This window comes from Microtus oregoni, unplaced genomic scaffold, assembly GCF_018167655.1.
Source record: "Microtus oregoni isolate MIOR12 unplaced genomic scaffold, Mior012 000002F_ref0000024, whole genome shotgun sequence".
Taxonomy (NCBI): Eukaryota; Metazoa; Chordata; class Mammalia; order Rodentia; family Cricetidae; genus Microtus; species Microtus oregoni.
The window spans coordinates 24,926,687-24,952,787 of NW_024543061.1; the positions used below are offsets into that span (position 1 = coordinate 24,926,687).

The window sequence follows — 26,101 nt, forward strand, 5'->3', positions numbered from 1 at the left end:
TACAACACCAAACAATATGTAATTAATATTAACCCTCAGAATGATTATTTTAAAAGTGGTGCAGGACCAGGCAGGACAAGAAACCTCCAGATATAAATGGCACCCACTGTCTAGCACGGATCCACAAGAGACCTAAAAAAGCTGTAAAGGGGTTCTAAATGCACAGAAGAAACAGAGCTGTCCTGGGCTTCCTAGTCACTCATGCCATTACAATACAGAGATGCATTGTACAGAGATGCATCTCTGGACAGCTGCCCACGAAATGGAGCCAGCTGTCAACCACCATGACCTAAGCAGCATGGCAGACTCCCGCAGTCTCTCACTGGCTGCAGGACAAAGAAGCTTCTCCCAGCCGCTGCCTGCAGGCTTGAGAACACAGCCAAAGGTCTAAGGGCACAGCTGTATACTACTTAGTACTGCTTCCCAGAGTTGGAAAGGTTAAGTGTGACACGCCTGGGTACCTCTGCCATGTTGAAAAGTTGAGCAGGGTAGAACCAAGAGCCAAAGCAGCCACTTTGGTCTTAGCCATGCCCACTTACCAATTTAAAGCAGTGATCAGAAAATAATTACAGACACACAATAAAGGCAGATTCAGACAAAAAGCCCTCTAAAAGGGTCACAATGTGATAAATATGCATAGGCTTGGGAGAGAAAAGATAAAGGGTAGACAGAGTCATAGATTAAAAGAATAAAGATAATAAACTGTGGTTCTTAAGAAGAAAATAAAGTAATAAAAAATTATAATAAACCATGTTAAAATGAAAAATGCACAGGCAGTCTAGATTATGTATACTATTGTGTTTTCTTTGAATTTTCTGACTGTTAATGAGCTAACTTCAGAGAGACATTTGATTGTAAGGGCTGCTAAGCTAAACCAACATAAAGGTATTTTGAAAACTTCAAAATTTGGGTCTAAGGATATGTTGCTTTGAATAGAGGTTCTGTTTAAAAGATCAGAAGCTATGGATTCCTCCCAGATTAATATGCTTTGATCAAGTAAGAGCCCTGGTCTCCATGGGAGCAATGACCCAGGTGACCCAACATCCAGAACAACTTCAAGACAACTGGCTGAGACGATACAGCCTCACAGACTACTACAGCCAAGACTTAACTATAATTCTAAATTTCCTCAGTATCCCAATAAGATTACCAGTGCCCATAGTCACTAAGTAGTATACAAAACTATGTCCAAGGGGCTAGAGAGATGGCTCAGAGGTCCTGAGTTCAATTCCCAGCACCCACATGGTGGCTCACAACCATCTATAGTGAGATTTGGTGCCCTTTCCTGGTATGTACGTGTTCATGCAAGCAGAACGCTGAATACATAATAAATAAATATATCTTTTAAAAAAAAGAAAAAAAGAGAACTACATCCAAATTCCCAAAATATTGTTTATAAATGTTTGTTAAAGGCTGTTAGTTACAAATGGTTAATGATCATAGTCAATATCTTTCTAAAGAAAAAAGGGGGATATGATATAGAAATGATTTAAAAAGGTAGATTATTGAATCTACTTTAATCCAAAAAACAACTGTTAGTCTAACAATACTTTATATGGATTTTGGTTTACTGATACAAATTTAAGGTCAATTTTTGTTACAATATATGTATATTTCAAAAAAATATATATATATGTATATTTCTACTCTTGTTAAGGTATTATGTTTACACAGCTCATTTAAAAATGTAATATATAGTTAAATACAAATAGTCATCTATAATAGTCAAATTTATAGTCAAGTTAGATTTTCTAGATATGCAGAGATATATTTCAGATGGATAGGTAATCTTCAAACACATCAAAGACCCACAGAGTATAGCATTAAAAATGTTTTAAGAACTTAAGACTTCTCTCAACAGTGACACATGTCTGCTCCTGACGGCATTAATTACTTTAAGAGGAAGATGGGCATAAAGAAAACTCCTTATGGAATTTGCTTTCAATATGGCAAGGCTAGCCATTTGGGCAAGAAACAGCTCTTGCCTGAACTGCTTGACTGTATGCTGTATAAACTGGACATGTAGGACCCACAGGAAAATTACTACTAAACTTCGTAAAAATAAGGCAGGATAGTCCTTTACAGTTCCTGCTTCACAAAAGAAATCACCAGACATTCTGCAGGACACAAAAGAAAGCCACTGATACTGTCAATACAGGTTGAGCAAATTTCAAATTTCCTGCTTCACTAAAAAGTGAAGTTACTATATTACCCTATAGGCTAAAGATGGATGACCCAACATTACAGAACTTTGGGTGACCAGGCAGTCAGATATTTCTGCCATTTCTAGAGTTTTAAGTTGCTTACAATACACTTCTTGTTTATTTAGGTAATTGAAGGGGAATCTCAAACAATTACCTGGTTTGGGAGGGTGTTTGCCCCAGGGCCTCCAAAAGCTTATAAAACCATCCATGTGCGCTTATTTGTCCCTTTTGTTTCCTGCTCTTCATTGGAACCTTGGTTTTGTAAGTTCTCCCCTTATTAAAGCTGATATTGAGCTTGCCTGGCTAATTCTGTTCGCCGTTCGTTTATGCAGTAACAGGTAATATTATATCCTTCTGGGGTCTTTGAGAGATTTCAAGACTAGATAGTTATAGTTTTCCTTAGTTATGACAATAAATTAGATATAAAACTTAAAACTCACAAAGAATAGATGATAGCGTATTTTCTTTAATTTTGCCAAATATAAAGAATAAATAATTATAACTGTAATTCTTGATTGATACCTGTTTTGCTATATTACAATATTAGAGTTAAAACCTTCCTTTTTAATTAGACAGAAAAGAGAAGATGCTATGGGATGTCCTTCTGTACACTGTGTATATATGTTGCTTTTATTGGTTGATGAATAAATATATTCTACGGCAGAATAGAATAGAGCTAGAAGGGAAAGCCAAACTGAATATAGGGAGAAAGAAAACAGAGTGGAAAACTTAGAATTTTCCAGGTATACACCTTAAATCCCAGAGCTTAAGGTAGAGGCAGGCAGACCTCTGTGAGTTCAAGGCCAGGCTGGTCACCACAGTGAGTTCCAGACAGGCAGAGCTACATAGTGAGACCTAGTCTCAAAAAAAAAGAATATGGAAAAAAGAAAAAAAGAAAAGGGAACAGAATTTACATTGAAAGGAAAACTAGATGAAAATGACTAAATAAAAAAAAAAGATTGGAAGATAATTCTCAGAAGTAAATTGACATTGGAGACAATGATTCTATGATAATAGCCTAAGGAAGCTGATGGTATTACTTATCCAGTGCACAAAAGCCTCAAAGTCAATGATGCCAATAGTGTTACTCAGTCCAAGTGTAAGGGCTGAGAAATTGCCTAAAGGTAAATAACCTGGTTTTCTGATATCCAAGGCAGGAAAATGGTACCCCAGTGTGCCTTTTTGTTCAATTCAGGTCTCAACCAATTAGATGGGCTCACAATTTGGTCTACTTATTCAAATTTCTTCCTCATACTCTTACAGGTATATATAAAAATACTGTTTACCAATTATATAGTGTGTAGGTTAATTTTTTTTTTCAACTTATCCCAAGTTACAGTGATCTGAAAGGAGAAAAATCTCAACTGAGAAAATGCCTCCATAAGTTCTGCTTGTACGCCAACTGTGGGGCATTTTCTTGATTAATGACTGATGTGGGAAGGGAACGCCTAGTCCATTATGGATGATGCTAACCACTGTGCAGGTGGTTCTGGATATGTAAGAAAACAAACGGAACAAGCCTGTAAGCAGCATTTCCTCTGTTGCTTCTGCTTCAGTTCCTGCCTTGAGTTCCTGCCCTGACTTCCCTTAGTTATGAAGTAGACCTGAGAGTTGTAAGATGACCAAGGTGTTATCACAGTAATACTAGGCATCCCTTAATCCATCTAAACTGCTAGAAAGGCATGGCAAGATAATATTCATAAACTAGATAAGGAGGACATGTAGTGTCGACAATTTCTAGATACATACCTGTTGACCGTGTAAGAGCTGTTGGTTGAGTGTCAAGAGATACCCTCAACATTCTGAGATTGGGAGAAAGATATTTTGACTCACTGGTTGGTTCTTGAGGAACATATGAAGATAATGGAGATGGAAAAGGCTGGCTAATGTCCAAATTAGAATGGTCTACCTATGAAATTAGAAAAGAAACGTTAAAAAACAAAACAAAAGATTCTATTAATTTGACACTTAACTTGGCTAAAAAACAAACTTCATTAAATGAACACTTAAGAGGTTCAATAATTTTATTTTAATCTTTTTAACTTTAATTTCATTTTACATATTTGAGTGTTTATCCTGCATATATATGTGTGCATCTCATACAGAGTTCAAAGGAAGTTATTGGATCCCCTGGAACTAGAGTTACAGTTATGAGTCACCATGTGGATACTGGAAATAGAACTTGGGTCTTCTTCAAGAATAAGCTGAGCTGGAGAGATGTTGCATCAGTTAAGAGCACTGGCTGCTCTTTTAGAGGATCTGAGTTCAATTCCTAGCACCCACGACTGTCTGACTCCAGTCTCTAAGGATGCAATACCCTCTTCTGGTTTCCAAGGACACTATATACATGTGAAGGGAAAACATCTTACACAAAATAAAGTACATCTTTAATAGAACAAGTACTCCATAACCTATCTCCCCAAACCAACACACTGGGGAGTTTTACCAATCACTTACGATCATATTCTTTCCAGGTGTGGTGGCATAGGCCTGAAATCTCAGAAGGAAGACTGAGGCAAAAGGATCACAAGTTTGATGCCAGCAGAAACTAACAGTGAGATCTGGGCCAGTCTAGTAACAAGGTGACACTCATATTCTCAAGTCAATTGAATTCATATACATATCACATTTTGTTTGGTGAAGATACCACTGATGGTGTCGTACAGAATATCACATATCACTAACTAGTGGCATTAAAGCATAAACATGTGCCTGGCAGTGGTGGTGCACAACTTTAATCCTAGCACTCAGGGAGGCAGAGGCAGGCGGATCTCTGTGAGTTCAAGGCCAGCCTGGTCTACAAAGCAAGTTCCAGGACAGTCAGAGATAAAGAAACAAACAAAACACACACACACAAAGGCATAAATATGCAAAATTTCCATGGAATTCATAGGATACTTAGGTAAAAATATACAGCGCTATTTGGTTTATAAAAGATTGGTCTAGTCATGCCATCTCAGAATAGAATACAAAAATAAACATAAGCATGATTTCATTTATTATCTATTTATTTACTTATCTGGAGATGGGATCTATCTATCTGTCCATCCATCCATCCATCCATCCATCTCCATCCATCCATCCATCCATCCATCCAGGGCAAGAGTTCATGTAGTTTGACCTCAAATGCTTCCCTACATAGCTGAGGCTGGCTTTTAACTTCTGATCCTCCTGTCTCCACCTGTCATGTGCAGGAATTACTGCATACATTAATTATCATGTTTTTGTTTGTTGGGTTTTCAGTTCTCAGGCAGCTACTTGTATTCATGGAATAAACATATATACATAAACAAACAAAGATAAATTAAAAAAATAATGATAATTAAGGGGCTGAAGACCTTCCTTAGTGAAAAAACACTTTTCTAGCATGCCCAAGGCCCTGAGTTCATTACCCAACAGCACACATGCAGATTTAAAAAATGGGAAATAAATCTTAACATTTTTGCTTTGATTTCGCTCATTTTCATACAATTCCTCGGGTCTCTGGGTCTATTAAATACTTCTTATTGTTTTCATTCCACATTATTTTCTCTTCACTTGGCTATAGCCAACAGGCTACAAAGTTATATGTATTTTCTTTGGTATTACCTGCTCTAATAGCTCTTTATGTTTGAAGATGTGATAATAGTACTTTTTTATTAAAGTTAAGGCTATAATAATTTTTCTCCCTTTCTTTCCCGACTTCTTACTCTGCCTTTCTCCCACAAGCTATACTAAAATCAATCTTTAGGAGCAGGATTCTTTACTTAAAATTTTTGAGCTTTTCAGAACTTATATTTTGGGTTATGTATTATTTAGTTGACCTAGGCAGCCACTCTGTATTTTAGTCTGTTTTCTGGCATCTCTAGCAGCTCCCTATCCTACTCCTGTTCTCATTAGTTATGACTGAAATATGCTTCCTGACACTGTTGTATTTCTCTTTGCAAGGTACAGGACATTCCCAAAAGAGAGCTACTAGGCTCAGAAAGGTGTTTAGGGAAATAGAGGGAGAGTGTGGTATTAAAGGTGTTCACCACCACTGCTAGCTAGAAAACTAGACCTCTTGAGAAGAGAGGGTAACAGGTCAAAGGCTGTTCATCATAAAGTAGTTACTTCCCTACTGATATCCTTGTACATTGAGTCACAATCCTAGAAGTATTCATTGTAAAGTGTGGATGAAAATAATCCACACTAACCCAGTCTGAGGACAGACTAAGTGGACTACTATGTACCTGTGATGCTCTTGGCACTGCACCTGAGAAGAGTGTCAGCCATTATATCCCCACTCTCATTATAAATGCCTACTTTAAAATACTAAAGAAAACAAAATCGACCCCACGAAACTCTCTTACATAGTCAACAACCTAGACATAAAAGCAAAACTCTTCATGCTATCTTTGCTCACTCATGTTCTCAAACCAACTTCTAAACTTGAATGAGATACAAGGACACATCACAAGTGAGACCCAGGTTGGCCTGACAGCATCACACAAACAAGGGTGGGACTCAAGGAATGTTAAAGACAAGATGGTCCAAAGATCCAAACAAATGAAGTCTTATAAAGCATTTTAAAAAGTCCCTAGAGTCACCATTTTTCAGTACAGGTACCATAACAGGGGCATAAACAGATGTGGGGAAGATGTGTACAAGTTTATGCAGTTCATAGAAGGAGGCAGAGTTAGAGCCCTTCAGAAAGATGGACTAATTTGGATTCTAAGCACTGCAGTATTCTTCCCAGGGAAACAATGATGCTTGAGATTTTCTTAAATGCCAGAAGTCAAAATTTTCAAGAACTTCTAAACAGAAATACTTGAGTATCTCAAGCTAGCACATTAAAGACCAGAGGGACAGCACAATTGAATGTCCTCATGAATGTGTTCAGTTTTCACATGTTCCAAAGATTCTTGTTGACCCAATACAAAAAAGATACTTCAAGACAGAAAGCCTGGAGGACCAAGTATGGTGGTAGACGCCTTCAATCCTAGCACTTAGGAAGCATCGAAAGGAGCTCTCCTGAGATCAAGGATAGCCTGATCTAAACAACACACTCCAGGGCAGCAGGACTACATATAGATACCTTGTCTCAAAATTTAAAAAAAAATAAAAATTAAAAAGTCTAGAACTCCAAAAGATGTCCTTTTCTAAGACATCACAGAATTCATGAAATGAAGTCAGGCAGTGGTGGCACACACTTTTAATTCCAGCACTTGAGAGGCAGCAGACAGATCTCTGTGAGTCCAAGGCCAGACTGGTCTACAGAGTAGTACCAGGAGAAAAGCCAAGGCTATACAAAGATATCCTGTTTGCAAAAACCAAAACAAACAAACCAAAAAATTAAATAACAAACTTGTTTAGTGTCATGGTCTATGAAAAAAACATTTTGTCAACATTTAGATCATATTCCTGGGTATGAAATGAAGACCACATTGTGAGTCAGAATTGCTATCAAAAGATAAATGAGCCTTTTTACTTTCATTATCATTTTCTTTTCAACTAAAATATTCCTTTACCTATCCATAAAATAGGTCAAGTAGAGTAACTTACAGACTTGTCAAAATGGCTCTCCTCAGATGATAGTTGTGAAGTAGGTAGCCAAAACAAGGAGCTGTCGCAAAGATCATCAAGCATTTTCTCTAAATCTGCAAGCTCCAAGTACTCACCAGTTAAGCCTTGTAGGTCCCATGTCTGGGAAATTGTAAAAAGTAAAAAACAAACACCATTTCCTGAATCAGTACTGAAAAAGGCCACATTTCTACAACTATCACTTCATTGTATATCTTACCTCTCTTTGCAGTTCAGAAATTCTTTCACTGTGTACACCAGCAGTTTTATATAGGCTGGAGTACTCATCATCACCATGCAGAGTAACAATGCCAGACTCAGCCTTCTCCTGTAGGCCATCTATTTAAAAACAAAAAAAAAGAAGTCATGTTGCACAAATGTATATACAACTAAACTGGACTCAGCTCCCCAGGCCAAGGAATTCCACCTTAGCCGTCTTCAGTTTCCTTAGCTCACTAGAATCAGTGATGCATCACCAGTCAAAGTTAAAGCAAAGAGGGACTTGCATCTCATGCTGTCAAATTTACTAAAAAGCTGCTCCATACAGCAGCAGATACAGCCTTACCCAAATTATAATCTGAGGAATCTGCAACTTCTTCAAAGGTCTGCTGCTTTAAACCTTGTAAAATCCAAGATTCATAAGTTGATACTTTCATTGCAAAAATAATGTTTGAAGATCCTGCCTTCTCTGTAAGGTCAAGATTGTTTATATCATACTGAAATGAAGGTGACTGTGTTTCCCCAAGACCAACAACCCAGTTGTAAGCTTTTTCTCTTAAAGAAAATGACTTAAGCTCTGGAATGACAGAAAGAGGCTTACTGAGCATGTTCTGAGGAGCATTAGGGGGTGACTTTAAATCTGAATCCCGAGATAGGGAGCTACCACCATCATCTTCTTTATGCAACAATGGTTTTGAAGCTGCTGGTTCCAACACCCCAGGAGTAGACTGGTATTTTGGATCCTTAAGCTTATCCATGAAAGAGTTTTCATCACTATAATTTAATGGGGAAAGATCTGGTTTGGGGGGTTCTCTCTCACGGCTGTCATCTGCTAATGGCTTATTGATGTTGATTTGGATTTCATTTATAGGACTCTCTTGCTTGGAAGGCTCAATTGAGGCAATAACTGCCTCAAAGGCTACATTTTCAGTAGCATCAACATTTTTCTCACCAAAAGTAGAAGCTGCCTTTTGGTTTCTTTCCTCTTGAAAATACGGTTGTTCTGATGTCTCATCCAAGTTGGCTTTAACTGTTCGAAGGGGACCACCAGAAGCCTCTAGTTTGGAGATTTCAAGTCCTCTAGAGAGGATATGTGCTTCTGAAACTTGTTCATGACTATCAAGGACGGCAGCCAACCCAATATACTTTACCTCTGGAGATTTGGCATGCACCTGAGGTGACGGCAAAATATTTCTAATCTCCTTTTGCTTAAAAAATGGAGGTAATGTTTTCTTCTTATCTTCATTTCCTTCAAAGCCCCCCAAAGAATCCATCTTTGGACTCATTTTATCCTCAGATGGAGACCTTAAACAAACATTCTCAAGATGGTTAACAGAGGTCAAGGGAGCCCCTTTAGCTCTTTCCAACATGCATCGCAGGAAAGAATATGACATTTTATTAGGAGGAGTAATTTTGCATGGGAAGGAAGCCTGGTCCGTATGGGGTAGACATGCTTCTGACTGCTGTAAGATTTCCTGTTTCCAATACTGAGCATGTGAACAAGCCGAATCAAAGTCATTGATTCTTCTAGCAGTTATGCTTTCATCACTAACATCAGATAAAGTTGAAGAGGAAACCTGGTCTTTATCAGCCAATTTGCCTTCTGGTTGCTGAGTATCCTTTTCTGTCTGCCATGACATATATGAAAGCAAGGCATCATAGTGATCAGAACCATTGGGGCCTTTCAGTTCATCAGGAGCATTAGGTGGTGCATTCTCTCCATTATTCTCTTGTTCAGACGGGAAAAGAGAGCGCTGAGACCCAAAAGTTGTGCTACCTGTAAGTGGATGTTGAGATATACTAAGGCAACTGTTAACTAAGTCTGAAGATGTTTCTGAGGTGGCCTGGAATAAAGCTTCTCTAACTTCTGACGGCCGAGAAAGCCATTCAGTATCTTCCGACTTATCAGGAATCTCTCTGAAAATACAAAGTTATAAAGAAATTATTAGCTCCTTAATACTTTAATTTTCAAATACTAACAAATAACACAAACTTGGTGTCACTAAAATTAGGTTTACTTGAAACTGCATTTTTGCTATGTTGGGGGATAATGCTCTTATACACTGTAAAGATTTGTCATTCATATTGGTTTCAGGAAGTATAGGTGGGGTGACCAGACTAAGAAAATTCTGGGAAAAGAAGGCTACAGTCAGTTACCAGCCAGATGTAAAGAAAACAAGATGAGAATGTAGCTGCCCAACATGGATAACTGAATCCACTGAAAGCCTGAGAAAGCTTGGGAAAGAATAAAGCATGTTTTCATGGTAGCAGCAATTTCTCGGGTCTGCTCTGCTTGCTATAGGCAAGCAAGGGCTCTCATCTAAGAGAGGCTACCTGACTCAGCTTTAGCTGCAAAACCCTGCAGCTCTTAAGAGGTCCTGCCACGAAACACTTAAATGGTGTTGATAAAAGCTGACTGCATGCTTGTTTGTTTTCAGCCGTAGCAAGAAAAAAGTTGTGCTGTTTTAAAATGCTGGCATTATGGTCCATCCTGCCAGGGCAAACTCTGACTCTTTCAGACAGGCAGTCCGACTGAGTGTGGTCTGTGAGCAGAATGCTGCATCTTGTTTGCCGGCAGGGACCTTGAAACGCCAGAGAGTTGTGGCAATAAAAATGGCTACAGCTGGTATCTCTGCCATGAGGCTGGAAAGCTAAGGAATGGGCTGGATCCAGCCGCCAAAGCCACAGCTTTAGTCCTACCGATATTGCTTGGTAAATTAAAGACTCATGTGGTCAAAAAAGAGACATACAGTAAAAGAAAGATTCAAAGTCAAAGAAAACGTCTAAATGATTTACAGTGTGTTAAAAATATATGCAGGCTAAAAAAGTTCTTAAAGTAAAAAAAAAAAAAGAAAAAGAAAGAAAGAGAGTAGTTGGGTGTGGTAGTACACACCTTTAATCCCAACACTTGGGAGGCAGAGGTAGATTGACCTCTGTGACTTCTAGGTGTGGTAGCACACATCTTTAATCCCAGTACTGAGGAGGCAGAGAAGTACCTCTGTGAGTTCAAGGACAGCCTGGTCTACAGAGTTATTCCAGGACAAAGATATATAGAAAACTTGTCTCAAAAAGTAAAAGTAAAAATAAAAAAAAAATAGAGGTTAAAATAAAGCTGCACAAAGATGGAAAATACACAGAGAATCTTGATACTGTATGCTATAATGCTCTCTTTGAATTGTTTGAATATTGAGAAAGGAGCAACAGCTGCTAAAAGATATTTGTTTATAAATGCTGCTGAACTAATCCAAGATAGATATTTTGAAAATACCTTGACTTCAAAATTTGGATCTAAGGTTATGATGCTTTGGAAAAGTCCTTTTTTTGTTTTCGCCGACGATGAGACCCTGTGGATTGCTTCTATCCCAATATGGTATGATAGACCACACCCTCCTGAAACGTTGCTGTGAACACCCTCAAAAAATTACTTTGCTCAACTGCCAACTGAAATGAACCTAGCAAACAGGTTATACCATGAAAGACCTGAATAACAGTGCCCCGATTCAGCACGAAGCAGTTTGGAGAGAAAAAACTGTGCCCATATTCCCAAATATTGTTTATAAGTGTTCTTTTACATTTAAAGGGGGATATAATTTAGATATGAATAATTTGCATTGGTATAAATCTTGGTTTATTGATATAAATTTAAGGTCAATTTTGTTATATATATATATATATGCATATTTGTATGTATTTCTGCCCTTGACTAAGGTATTGTGATTGTGTAATTCATGTAAAAATGTAATATATATAGGTTGTTAATGGATAATCATCAGTAATAGTCAAGCTTGTAGTCATGTTAGTTAGATTTTCTAGATGTGCATAGATATATTTCAGATAGGCATTCTTCATATCTTTCAAAGACTACAGAATTTGGCATTTAATGACTTAATAACTTAGGGATTTTCAGGACAACAAGACACGTCTGCTCCTGGCAACATCAATCTACTTCAAGAGGAAGATGGACATTGAAGAGGCTCTTTATGGAGTTTGATAGCCATTTGGGCAAAAAACTGCTCTTGCCTGGACTGTTACATAAACTGGACACAGAGAACCCGCAGAGAGAGGACTGCTGAACTTGCCTAAAGGTGAGATGGTCTTTCGGGGTTCCTGATTTATGAAAGAGTCTGCAAGACATTCTGCAGGACACAGCAGAAAGTGACTGAACTGTCTTTGAATTTCCTGCTTCTTGGAAATGTCTCTGGATACTATGGGCCTGTAGGCCGAAGATGGATGCCCCAACAATACAGAGAAACTTTGGGTGACTGTCCAAATTTCTAGAGTTTTGAAAGTTGCTTATTTCTTGTTTACTTAAGTAATATTATATCCTTTTGGAGTCTTTGATGGAGTTGAAGAATAGATAGATAGTTATAGTTGTTTTCCTTTGTTATGATAAAAGATAAAATAGATATAAATATTGTAACTGTATTCTTACTTGATAACTGTTTTGTTATATGTAATTTTGCTATGTTAAAGTTAAAGCCTTCTTTTTTTTGTTTAAACAGAAAAAGGGGAAATGCTGTGGGAGGGTCTTCTGTTTTGTGTTGATTTCATTGGTTAATAAAGAAACTGCCCTACAGAGAAACCCTGTCTCGAAAAACCAAAAAAAAAAAAAAATAAAGAAACTGCCTTGGCCATTTGATAGGCCAGCTCTTAGGTGGGTGGAGTAGACAGAACAGAATGCTGAAAGGAAGAGGGAAGTGAGGCAATCGCCATGCCTCTCCTCTCTGAGGCAGATGCCATGGAGCCAGCTGCCAGATCAGACATGCTGAATCTTTCCCGGTAAGCCACCACTTCGTGGTGCTACCCAGATTATTAGAAATGGGTTAGTCAAGATGTGAGAGTTAACCAAGAAGAGGCTGGCACTAATGGGCCAGGCAGTGTTTAAATGAATACAAGTTGTGTGTTGTTATTTCCAGGCAAAGCTAACCCTGCAGGAGTCATGCGGGACGAAAAGCAGGCCTGCCCACAGCTCCTTCTACAAGAATGCCTCACTGAGAAAAGGTACCAAGCCATGTGGCTCAACATAGACAAAACATAGACAAAAACATATGAGTTAATTTAAGTTATAAGAGCTAGTTAATAATAAGCCTGACTCAGAGGTTAAGAGAACTGGCTGTTCTTCCAGAGGTCTTGAGTTCAATTCCCAGCAACATGGTGGCTCACCAACCATCTGTAATGAGGTCTGGCGCCTTCTTCTGACATGGCAGAATATTGTATGCATAATAACTTTTAAAAAAAATAGTAAGTTTGAGCTAATAGGCCAAGCAGCTTATAATTAATATAGTTTGTATGATTATTTGGACCTGGGTGCCCAGGAAATAAAAGTGCAGTCTCTGTTGACATTCTGGGCGGTGGTGATGCATATCTTTAATCCTAGCACTTGGGAGGCAGAGTTTGAGGGCAGCCTGGTCAGTTTCAGGACACCCAAAGCTACACAAAGGATCCCTGTCTCAAAAAACCAAAAATAAAAGAAAATAAAAGTTCTAATCTTCAATTCCTACAAGGCAGTTAAAGATGAAACAAAGAAAAGTTTGCAATTAATGAGTGAACCCAATATTGCCTTGACATTCTCCTAAAATAATCAATTTCAACAAACAAAAAAGTTTAAAATAGCATTTTAAAAAGTTTATAGTTTTAAATACATGTTATCTATTATGAATTAATATTCATCTAACTTGTATTCCTCTGCTTACTGGTCAGGTTATTGCGCTTATGGTCTACTCCCAAAATACAACAAAGCTTCATCACTTTGATAATTTAACGTGAAGAGAGAACTATGCAACTGTGATTCTAAAATAATATACAGTATAATGACAGGGTTTAATAAACATCTAGAGTTTTGAGTTTAAGGTAGAATTTTCATTCATTCTAACAGAAAACAAAGCCTTGGACAATTCCAAGTATATTTTGAAGAATTATAGAATGTCCTCCCATTTAAAATGTTCTAAAAGATATCAATTTGAAATGTTTTTGTAAAAATCTTACTTGATATTTGTACATAGTATAAAGAAAGCTAACAAGACCAATTCAAAAAAAAAAAACCACAAAGTTTAAAACAATTGAAGACTCAATTTTGATAGTTTTGACACAGCGCTTATGTTAGTTCTGGATAGAAACTTTGCTTCTCCTCATCTCTTGTATAAACAAGGGTCACCATTGCTGTTAATTTAAAGTGTTTTTGTATTAATTAAGCATTTGGCTGGCTGTTAATAAACCGTTTTAAAGAAAAAAAAAACAAGACCAATTCAATAACAGTTGAGCAAAATGAAAGTGCAGAGAAATTAGTATCCTAGAAATGGCTGCTTCCTTTGCATAATTAAGGTAGGATGGAGAGGAAGGACAGTGGCAGCATACAGAGAGATTTAGAATAAGGAAACACAGGGTACTGAGTATGTCTAAAGTATGCCTAAAGGGACATACAAAACCATACGTATCTCTAAATGAACTATAGTCACCTAGTATATCTCTGCATGCAAAACACTGCACCAATTTAATACCAAGAAGGTGATAAGAATATCTAGCCCCTACTCCAAATCCCACTTTATCCTGAAACCATTAATACTAATAACAACTTATAGTATGAGTAGAAAGTTTAGAAGGCAAAAATGAATCACCCTACCTCAAAGGTGCAAATTCTAGTTCACTTTGTTGGAGCAAAGAATCAGGCTCAAATTCCTGGTCTTGTGTCAAACATGTCAGCAAAGGCAAATCAGGAGTAGCAAAATTATCCTGGATGACTGCAAAGTTTCAAACGTAAAAAAGCTGAGCAATCAAGAAGTGCAGTGTTTGGTGTATTCATTCAATACTTAAGCGTCTAACCATGCTACCACCTGGAAGATGCTACAGTCATTACAATAATATAACAACAGCAGCAACCATCTACAGAACCTGTAAAAGCCCAATCATTTAGCACACAGTATTTCATTTACTCCAAGACAACTTTGAAGATTAAGTACCATTTACTATACATACAGGTAAGGAAATATGATTACAAAATTTAATATTATTAAATAATCTCTTCATATGTAAGGTTAAGTGCCTGCATTCCAACTTCTCTGCAAATTACTATACTATATATATATTATAGTGTTTGTGAACAATTAAAGAGTGTCTCTTTTATTGCATCTCTACTCTGTGTGAGTAGTAAGGTGGGTGGGTAGATATAAGCATGCAATGGTGCTCAAGTGGCAATCAGGAGACAACTGCAGTAATCATTTCCCTCCTTCCATTATGTGGGTCCCAGGTCAAACTCAGATCATCCAGTTAGGCAGCAGATACCTCTGCCTACTTAGTCATCTTACTGGCCCCTCAATCTTAAGTAACATAAAAACTTATACCATTATATCAAAGTGTAATCTAAGGCTCTCGGTGATGAGGATCAAAATTATATTCAATATTGAAACAAGGCCCCCCTTCTAAAAAAACACTTATAGTTCTCTATAAAACTACGTATGATGTTAATATGTAAGTAACAGTGTGGCCAGTTTTAAATAAACATTTCTTAAATTTTCTGTTTAAGCTCTAATATGAGAAGATATCACAAACACAAATGTTCTTTGGAGTCCTGGTTCTGAAATATATAAAATAGGTATTACCTCAAGAGTTTGAGAACTTGCTTTAAAGAAAAAAACACCACGGTTTCCTTCCATCTTAACTAATTAAGTAGTAGTTGTTGGTTCAGGGAATACTATTTCTGGTTTTTTGAGACAGGTCTCTCTATATAAGCACTTGGCTATCCTGGAATTCTCCATATAGATTAGGATGGCCTCAAACTCGGAGATCCTCCTGCCTCTGCCTTTCCTTCCCAAGTGCTTAAGTAATTCTTATGTCACTAAATACATAAACTAGTATAAAATCCTTATTTCCCATAGCATTTATACAATTATAAAACAAAAATTAAATATTCATGCAAAATTCATTAGAAATAAACAGAAATACTGTTTATTTCTAAAACAGCAGTTTACTAAAATTGGCTTTAGTGATGTGTTGCTAAAACTATACCTCTTTTTCAACATGAATTAATTACTACTACAGCACACTTTCTTGATTTCAACTATGTTTTTTTTTTACTATATTTTGTGGGTTCTTTTTTAAAATATTTATATATACAATATTCTGTCTGTGTGTATGCCTGCAGGCCAGAAGAGGACACCAGACCTCATTACAGATGGTTATGAACCACCATGTAGTTGCCGGGAATTGAACTCAGGACCTTTGGAAGAGCAGGCAATGCTCTTAACCGCTGAGCCATCTCTCCAGCCCTATTTTTTGGTTTTTTGAGACAGGGTTTCTCTGTAGCTTTGGAGCCTGTCCTAGAACTAGCTCTTGTAGACTGGCCTCAAACTCATAGAGATCCACCTGCCTCTACCTCCTGAGTGCTAGGATTAAAGGCTGATTTCAACTATGGACACAGTGAGGACTCCACCCTGGAACTCCCACAAAGGGTTTTTGTTCACAGTGGTGTTATAGTCCTGACTTGGGGCTCTGGATTCTGCACACTGGCTTGGTTCCTCTCAAACTCCACAAAGCTGCTTTATCATCACAGATAGATCCTCAGTGACAAGTGAAGCATCAGCTGCTCTTAGTAGGATTCCAATTAAAACTATTTAGTGAATTGGTTAAAAATATGAAATGGGGCTGGGCGGTGGTGGCGCACGCCTTTAATCCCAGCACTCGGGAGGCAGAGGCAGGCGGATCTCTGTGAGTTCGAGACCAGCCTGGTCTACAAGAGCTAGTTCCAGGACAGGCTCCAAAACCACAGAGAAACCCTGTCTCGAAAAACCAAAAAAAAAAAAAATATATGAAATGGATAATAACTTTCAAAATAAAATTTTAGTCAGTAAAGTGCTTTCTGTTCAAGCATAAAAACCTGGGGTCAACTCCATGAAGCTATATAAAAAAGTTAGGCATGATGTTGCATACTACCAGTTCCAGGACTAGAGAGGTAAAAATCACAGGGCAGCCAGTGAGTTACCCTGTCTCAAAAGAGAAAATGACTAGCTCCTAAGGAACAATACCCGGAGCTGTCCTCTGGCATGCACATGCACAGCATACATTGGAAACACAAACACATGAAAAACTTTTTAACATCAGAGAAAATTTAATATGGTTCATCTTTGGCACTGAGTTAGAAAATCATTTTGAAACCTTCAAAGCAGATAATTTTCATCCCTGAAAGAATCAACAAAGTTTTGAAAAAGAATCTGAGGCTAATAAAGAACTTTAGTGGGTACAAAAAATTATTTTCAATTAACTAGGTACAATGAGCATTTAAAGGATCTGGTAATCTTTTTAAAAATTAATTATCTGGGGCTGGAGAGATGGCTTAGTTGTTGTGTTAGGTTCGGCAGGCTACTTTCCCGGCACCCGGCCTCCCGCACAGCTAGCTTTACCCGAAATAATTACACGGAAACTGTATTCTTTTAAACACTGCCTGGCCCATTAGTTTCAGCCTCTTAACCCATTTCTAATAATCTATGTAGCACCACAAAGTGCGCTTACCAGGAAAGATCTTAACCTGCATCTGTCTGGAGTGGGAGAACCATGGCGACTCCCTGACTCGGCTTCTTTCTCCCAGCATTCTGTTCTGTTTACTCCACCCACCTAAGGGTTGGCCTATCAAATGGGCCTAGGCAGTTTCTTTATTAATTAACCAACAAAAGCAACAGATTAGAAAGAAATCACTCCCACATCACTTAGAGATTTTTATTTATTTATTATGCATACAGTTTTCTGTCTGCATGCATGCCTGCACACCAGAAGAGGGCACCAGATCTCATTACAGATGGTTGTGTGCCACCATGTGGTTGCTGGGAATTGAACTAAGGACCTATGGAAGAGCAGCCAGTGCTCTTAACCTCTGAGCCATCTCTCCAACCCTCCCACATCACTTAGTAGTTAAGAGCACTGGCTGCTGTTATCCAGAGGACCTAAATTTGATTCCCAGCACCCACATGGTGACTTACAATCATCTGTAAATCCAGTCTCAGGGAATCTGACACTCTCTGTCACTAGGGTGGTACACAAACATACATGCAAGCAAAACACCCTACACATAAAATAGTATGAAAAATAAATAGTAAAATTAAAAATCAGTTATTCCTAACCAAGTTCCAGAACTTACAGAAATCATTATTATCATAAATATTGACATATAGCCAAGAAATCAGTAATAAGTTATAAGCACCATGTGAACAACTCCACAAATATTTAAAAACACATGAGTGGAGTTTGAGAGCTAAGTCAGGTAAGTAGGAAACTGCATTTCCTAAGGGAGCAGACGAGAATTAAACAGTTAATTTTCAAGCATGCCATGTATATGTGTATAAGAGACAGGAAGACTATATAACAAACTGGCAATGCCTTCTTCATACTGCTCAACTGTTTCCTTACGTGTGGACAGACTGTTATTAGATGAAAGCCTAATACCATGATGACAGCATCCATGAAGGACAGACTAGCAGGAATGGCATGTCCTACTGTTGTAGAAAGTTAAGGCCTACCAGGTCAAAAGGAACCAGCATGAGTGGGGAGGGGGATCCTGCCTGGAACTGTCAGGGGTCCTTATCATGCCTAGCCAATGAGAGACGAGCATGAAATGTCAACTGAATCAGAACACCTGGTTGCTAGGAAGGTTATAAGTTTTTCCCCATTGTTAAGTAAATGAGTATGCTATAAGTCTTCCACCTGACTCCCAGAGTTTGTGTTCCATGTTGGGCCTTTTCACCCCCTCCCCCAAGGAAGACATTAGGGCCCAGCAACATACTGTAAAGGTAAAACTGCAGCTACATACACAACACATTAGGACACAAAAAATTGCATTGTATAGTCTCTCCTTCAATGCTAAATTCTTTCTATTACAGAATTTTCCTTGACATCTTGCCATAACAGAACTTACTTTTTTTTTAAACATTACACTACAGATTTATTATGTATATGGTATTCTGCCTGCATGTATGTCTGTACAACAGAAGAGGGCACCAGATCTTATTAAAGATGGTCGTGAGCCACCACGTAGTTGCTGGGAATTGAACTCTGGACCTCTGGAAGAGCAGCCAGTGCTCTTAACCTCTAAGCATCTCTCCGGCCGACAGAACTTATTTTCTGTTGCTGGTATATTACTTTTTGTTTTGTTTTTCAAGACAGGGTTTCTCTATGTAACAGCCCTGGCTATCCTGGAACTTACTCTGTAGATCAGGCTGGCCTCGAACTCAGAGATTCACTTGCCTCTGCCTCCCAAGTGCTGGGATTAATGGCATGCCCACCACCAATCATTTTACCTTTTTAAAGATCTTATATTGATTTAATGCAGTGTCTTATATTTTATATGTCCTCATTTTAACTTCTACAAGTTAGCAAGCATTTTTGATCAAAAGTCAAAGATAAATATTTTAGGCTTATTGGTAACATATGAACTGTCACATGTACATTGTTTTCACAGTCTTTTAAAAATTCAAATGGTGGGGCTGGAGAGATGGCTCAGCGGTTAAGAGCACTGCTCCTTCTTCCCAAGGTCCTGAGTTCAATTCCCAGCAACCATATGGTGGCTCACAGTCATCTGTAATGAAATCTGGTGCCCTCTTCTGGCCTGCAGGCAGACATACAGGCACAACATTGTATACATAATAAATAAATAAATCTTTTAAAAAATTTCAAATGGTGGTGGCTGTAGCTCAGCAGTAAAGGATTTGCTAAAGCCCTGGGTTACAGCCAGAGCACCATAATAATCTCAGCACTTGGGAGGTTAAAGCAGAAAGCCCTAGAGTTTCCAGGAGGATATGTCACAAGGCTCTTTCTGAGAACAACTAAATTAAATAAATATGGAGAATAAGCACTTTTAGAATTGGTACTCCCAGAGAGTACAAAATCAGGCCTCAGCCTGCGGGGCTACAGTTTGCAGACAGTAGCACTCATCTCATAGTACTGCTGTCTTCTGTTTATAGAACTTTCTTCACAGAAAAGGATGCTAGCATTCATCTATCTACCCTTGGATCAAAATAGTCGGTACTATGTGTCCTGTAAGTTAATGGACAAAAAAAAGGAGTTGCTTTCTCCTTAATGGCAACCTTCAATCATTTGGTCACAATTATCTCCTCCCACCAAGGCTATCCTAGTTAGGATTGCTATTGCTGCTGTGAGGAGACACTATGACCACGGCAACTCTTACAAAGGAAAACATAATTGGGGTGGCTTACAGGTTCAGAAGTTTAATTTATTATCATCATAGCAGGACATGGCAGCCTGCAGGAAGACATGGTGTTGGAGGAGCTGAGCCTACATCTTACAGAAAACAAGAAGTGAATTGAGATACTGGGTGTGGCTTGAGCTTATGTGAAACCTCAAAACCCACCTTCACAGACAGACACTTACTCCAACAAAGCCACACCTCCCAATAGTGCTACTCCCTTTGGGAGACATTTTCTTTCAAACCACCACATTCCACCTTCCTGGTCCCCAAAGGCTTGTAGCTATACCAAATGCAAAAATGCATTCAGTCTAACTTCAAAAATCTCCATAATCTGCAACAGTCTCAAACTTATTTAAAAGTCTAAAGTTCAGTCTCTTCTGAGATTCATACAATCAATCTCTTAACTGTAATCCCCTGTAAAATCAAAACCAAAAAGCAGATCACATACTTCCAACATATAATGGCACATGATATACATCACTATTCTAAAACATAGGGAAGAGAGCATGAGAAAATACTGAACCGAAAACCAACTTGGCAAACTCCAAACTCTGCATCTCCGCATCCAATGTCAAAGCACTCTTCAGCTCTCCAATTCCTTTCAACTTGGTTGACTGTAACACATTTCTTTCTCTTGGGCTGGTGCCACTCCCTGTTAGCAGCTTTCCTCAGCAGGTATCCCATGACTCTGGCATCTCTAACATCTTGGGGTCTCCAAGGCAATCCAGGCTTTAACTACACAGCTTCACACGATGGCCTTTCTGGGCCTCCATTCAGCGACACCCCTAACACATACCTGACCTCAGCAGCTTTCCTTAGGCACAGAGGCAAATTCCACAACCCCTTTCTTTTATCCTTGACTCTAAAGCCAGAACAACATGGCCAAAGATGCCAAGTTCTGCTGCTTGCTGCGTCTAGAACATGGCCCCGTTGTTCAAAAACATCTTCATCAGCTTTCTGTTTTCAGTGGTTTCCTTCACTGCCTAAGGTTGGTTGTCCTGGGACTTGCTCTGTAGACCAGGATGGCCCTAAACTCACAGATCTTTCAATCACATCTTCACCAGCTTTCTGTTTTTCGATAGCTACCTTCACTGCCTAAGCTTGGTTATTCTGGAATTTGCTCTGTAGACCAGCCAGCCTCTGAGTGCTGGGATTAAAGGCATGTGTCACCACATTGTGCTCTAAGCTTTTCTTTAATTCCATTTCACAAATTGGAAATTTAGCTGAGTGGGATATGCCCTGAGGTCAACACTCCCTTTATTCCATTTCCTAATCTGTTCATCTCCTTAGAACACATGACTTAGCTCTATTCGCCTTCCTGGTTGATCCTTTTCTCCTCAGATTTCACATTTTTAGTTTACCCTGCTCAGTTTGTTCCTTTTCATTATAAATCTTCGTTAGAGTTACCACCAATAACCACATAACAGAGTCTATACTAGGCTGCTTTGAGATCTCATCTGTCAATAGAATTAATCAAAATCTCTCACTTTAGCCTCAGGCAGAGTCTTCGGACAAGGGCAAAAAGCAGTCACATTCACCAAAATATCACAAGATAAGTGAGTGTCTAAGGCCACATGCAATCTTCTCCTCTGAAACCTTTTGAGCCAGGCACCTACTGTTCAAATCACACTCAGACCACTGTCTTCAATGTCCCTAATAGGATGACCCATTAAGCAGCACTTAAAGAATTCAACTGCTTTTCTTTAATTTTTTTTTTTTTTTTTTTTTTGGTTTTTCGAGACAGGGTTTCTCTGTAGCTTTGGTGCCTGTCCCGGAACTAGCTCTTGTAGACCAGGCTGGCCTCGAACTCCCAGAGATCCGCCTGCTTTTCTAATCCAGTCCCAAGGTCCATATTTCTTCAAACAAAGGTCATGGTCAGGCCTATCACAGCAATACCCCAGTTCCTAGTACCAACTTACATCTTAGTCAGGGTTTCTATTGCTATGAAAAGACACCATGACCATAGCAACTCTTATAAAGAAAAACATTTAATTTGGTGGTTTACAGACCAGAGGTTCAGTCCATTATCAACATGGTGGGACATGGCAGTGTGTAAGTAGACATGGTACTAGAGAGTTCTACATCTTGTAAGCAACAGAAAGTAAACTGAGATACTAGGCATGGTTTGAGCATATGAGATCTCAAAGCCCACCCCCAAAAGGACATACTTCTTCCAACAAAGCCATACCTACTCCAACAAAGCCACACCTCCTAATAGTGCTATTCCCTGAGCTTTTTGGGCCCACTTAGGTTCAAACTACCACAAAGGTCACCACGTTTCTCTAAAGAGAAATATACAATTGACTTTAATGGTCCATAATACACAGCACAGCACTAGCATCCCGGCTTGCACATTAGCTTGTTTTGAAAAGAATAAGCCCAACTGGGTCCTAGTCTGCTTCTCTACAAAACTCCATAAAACAATCTTTATGGTTAAATTCCTTGATTTGAAAAGTACTTTTAGTTTATCTTTGGTAGAAAGCTAAGAAAGTCATTCTCCACTAAGAGCAGTAAGATCTATGTCAAAGAAATGACTCAATTTCTTCATCTTAATTGTTTTGTTCTCAAAGCTGAGGATAACAATAGTTTAGAATAGGTCTATACAAACCTAGACACATCTGTGAAAAAGGAATCTAGTTGAGAAATTGCCTCCATCAGATTGCCTGTAACTGAGTCTGTGAGGCATTTTCAAAATCAATGATTGATAGGAAGGGCTGAACCCACTGTGGGTGATGCCACCTCTAGACAGGTGGTCCTGGTTGTATAAAAAAAATGCTGGGAAAGAAAAGAAAGAAAGAAAGAAAGAAAGAAAGAAAGGAAGGAGGCAGGCTGGCTGGCTGAGCAAGCCAAGGGGAACAAGCCAGTAAACAGTGTTCTTCAATGGTTTCTTCTCCAGTTCCTGTGAGTTCCTGCCTTAGTTTCTCTCAATGGACTGTGATCAAGATATGTAAGCCAAATAAACTCTCTCCTCCCTAAGTTGTTTTTGGTCATGATCTTTATCTCAGAAATGAAAAGCAAACTAAAACATGGAGATATTTATATTATTTGTCAGGAAACACTGAGTCTCCACTGATGAGGGAACAAAGATAGTATGAGGTTTTCCCAAGAGCAACTGTGCTATGGAAGACACATACCCATTAGAATGGGAGTGGTCTCCTTTTAGCCTTCTATGAACAGTGGGGTATGCTAATAAGCATATATAATATAGCTAAGCCAACCAGCCAGTGTGAAGACCTAGAACCAACTAACTCTTCTGAGTATAGCTCCACAGAGATCTTCAACTAAAATGTTAAGAGCAAGGCTAATAAATGTGCATGTATGCACACACACACAGTTTTTAGAATTTTAAGCTATTACCTCTGGTTAAAGACAAAGAGGCGCCAGGCGGTGGTGGAACATGCTTTTAATCCCAGCATTTGGGAGACAGAGGTAGGCAGATCTCTGTGAGTTTGAGGCCAGCCTGGTCTACAAGAGTTAGTTCAAGACGGCTAGGGCTCTTACACTGAGAAACCAGCTGCAGGGAGGGGGTAGACAAAGAGGCACTGGGGCCAGAGAGAAAGCTTGTGGTTAAGAGCACTGGCTGCCCTTCTAGATGATCTAGGTTTGATTCCCAGTACCCATAATTCCAGACCCAGGGAATCAGACATCTCCTGGCTACCATGGGCACCAGGCACGGACATGGTGCACAGACATACATGCAGGTAAAACCCCCATACACATGAAATAAAAAGGTATTAATAAAATACAGGCATTACCTAGCAATGGAGAACACAAGAGATTTAGCTTTGGTTTCATGACTGGACGTTCTGACTGAGCCAATTCACTTTTCTCCAGAGAGGGGAAGTCTATTACTTTCATTCCTTCTCTTCTCACGTCAATCTCAGTCTGGGGCGTATCCAAGGTTTGGGAAGAGTCCCTTTCTTGAGGAAGATGATGCCAAGATTCTGCTCTCTGAAACAATTTTAAAGGAAAAGATGCTGAGTCATTAACTGAGTCACACATTTACGCTTAGACTACTGCCTACTCAGCATATTTAACAATACTCTCACATATAGAGTGGTCAAAAGAAAGTTGTTCCTTCTATGTGACTTTGTACTACACTGACCTCCTTCTAGACCTCTTCCGATCACTACCAGCTCCTAGCACCATGTAGTCACTGACACCTGTGTTACAGTGTCGGCTCTCACTGTTAAATCAATCATTTGCTACTACATGACAAATCCATACTGTGGTCATTAAAAAAAACAAAACCAAAAACCAAACAAAAAAAAACTGAACAAATATTTCTAAACCTAAAGCTACAGCATTCCCTAGGCAAAACGGAACAGATACTTCAGAAGATAACATATTCTTGTAAAGTTAAATATACCATTTTAATGTAATTTAGCTGATCTACTCCTGGGTATTTACTCAGCAAAAATGAAGTTGTGTTTACTCAAAAACAATGAACATTTATTTAAAGAGTTGATACAGAAGAAATCAGATTTTTAAAATCCACACATTGTAATTCTAAAAAAGGCAAAGCAGAACTACCAACTATAGGATGCTTGATTTAAGATAAGGGACTGGAGAAGGTAATAATTAAAATAGTATTCAGAAACTTTTGTCCATAATAGCAATGCTATAGGTCAAGCATAGTGATATTTATATAACTGTATACTTCAAAGATTATCTGACAAACTGTATAACTAAAACAGTTCACTTTTCTATATTTTATAATTGTATCTTTCAAAGTTCATCTGTCAAATGTATAACTAAAACAGTTTACCTTTCTATATTTTATTTAAACTTAGCTGTATAAAAAATGGAACTAGACAGCTGGGCAGCAGTAACACACAACTTTAATCCAGCCCTCAGTAGGCTCTCTATGAGTCTGAGGCCAGTCTGATCTATAGAGCAAGTTCCAGGACAGAGAAATCTTATCTCAAAAAAAAAAGAAGAAAGAAAGAAAGAAAAGAAAAGAAAAAGGGGAAAAATAAAAAAACAACAACAACTTTCCTTTAAAATTTTCTATTTATACTCAGGTAATGAATGATTTTGCAATTTTGAATGTTTTAATTTCTTGTATGCCAAATATCCCATGAGATAATATACGTACACACAAAAATATATAATTTTGAGGAATATAGACTATTGAGACAAAGAAGCAGGGATGAGCTTCCTAGTCTATATAAAATTGTGTCCCATGAGAACACTGGAATAGTAAAGTGATCCACATCTTCACATTCCTCATATTACAGCATTTCTGTGCTGCGGGTAGAAAGAAAAGAATTTGCCCCAGACGCACCTGTTCCTCCCCGGGACACCACTGGACTGTTGTTTCCAATGACACTACACCAGAGTTGGAAAGCTGTGCTCTAGAATTGTCTTGATACGATGACTGCTGCCACCCATGGCACGTCAGTGAAACAACCTGAAAATCAAAGCACACTAAAGCTGAGTAATGCTGGGACTGTACAATAACAAAAGTAACCATGCTAAAATACACTTTTCACTCTATAAAATGCTTTCATGTTATTATAAAATGTTATTCTTTAAGCATAACAGCATGACCATCTTCATCAGAAGCAGCTCTCAAGACTGGGCCTGTAGCCGGGCGATGGTGGCGCACGCCTTTAATCCCAGCACTCGGGAGGCAGAGGCAGGCGGATCTCTGTGAGTTCGAGACCAGCCTGGTCTACAGAGCTAGTTCCAGGACAGGCTCCAAAGCCACAGAGAAACTCTGTCTCGAAAAACCAAAAAAAAAAAAAAAAAGACTGGGCCTGTTGACCTTCCCTCATAGGAGGATGTAGAGAAAGTCATCAGGCAGCCAAACATAGGAAATAGTTTAGAGGCTTGGGACCCTATTTAGTTTGGAGCATGTACACACACACACCCTTGTAATAATGCACTTGGCAGTCTAGCTCCTTCACCTGCATGTACTATGCACACACATTTCTCTCCCAACAAT

At 38.6% G+C, this 26,101-nt stretch overlaps 1 protein-coding gene across 1 annotated transcript in view; it reads right to left on the reverse strand.

The window, feature by feature from the left end:
- Alms1 (ALMS1 centrosome and basal body associated protein) overlaps positions 1–26,101 on the reverse strand; it is a 126,044-nt gene that overhangs the window by 88,018 nt on the left and 11,925 nt on the right. The window contains exons 2-7 of the mRNA XM_041635530.1: positions 25,439–25,564; positions 23,907–24,102; positions 14,584–14,701; positions 9,742–9,881; positions 7,966–8,084; positions 3,954–4,113 (exon numbers count right to left, since the gene is read on the reverse strand). Coding sequence (XP_041491464.1) covers positions 3,954–4,113; positions 7,966–8,084; positions 9,742–9,881; positions 14,584–14,701; positions 23,907–24,102; positions 25,439–25,564 — 859 coding nt within the window. The remainder of the gene's footprint in view (positions 1–3,953; positions 4,114–7,965; positions 8,085–9,741; positions 9,882–14,583; positions 14,702–23,906; positions 24,103–25,438; positions 25,565–26,101) is intronic.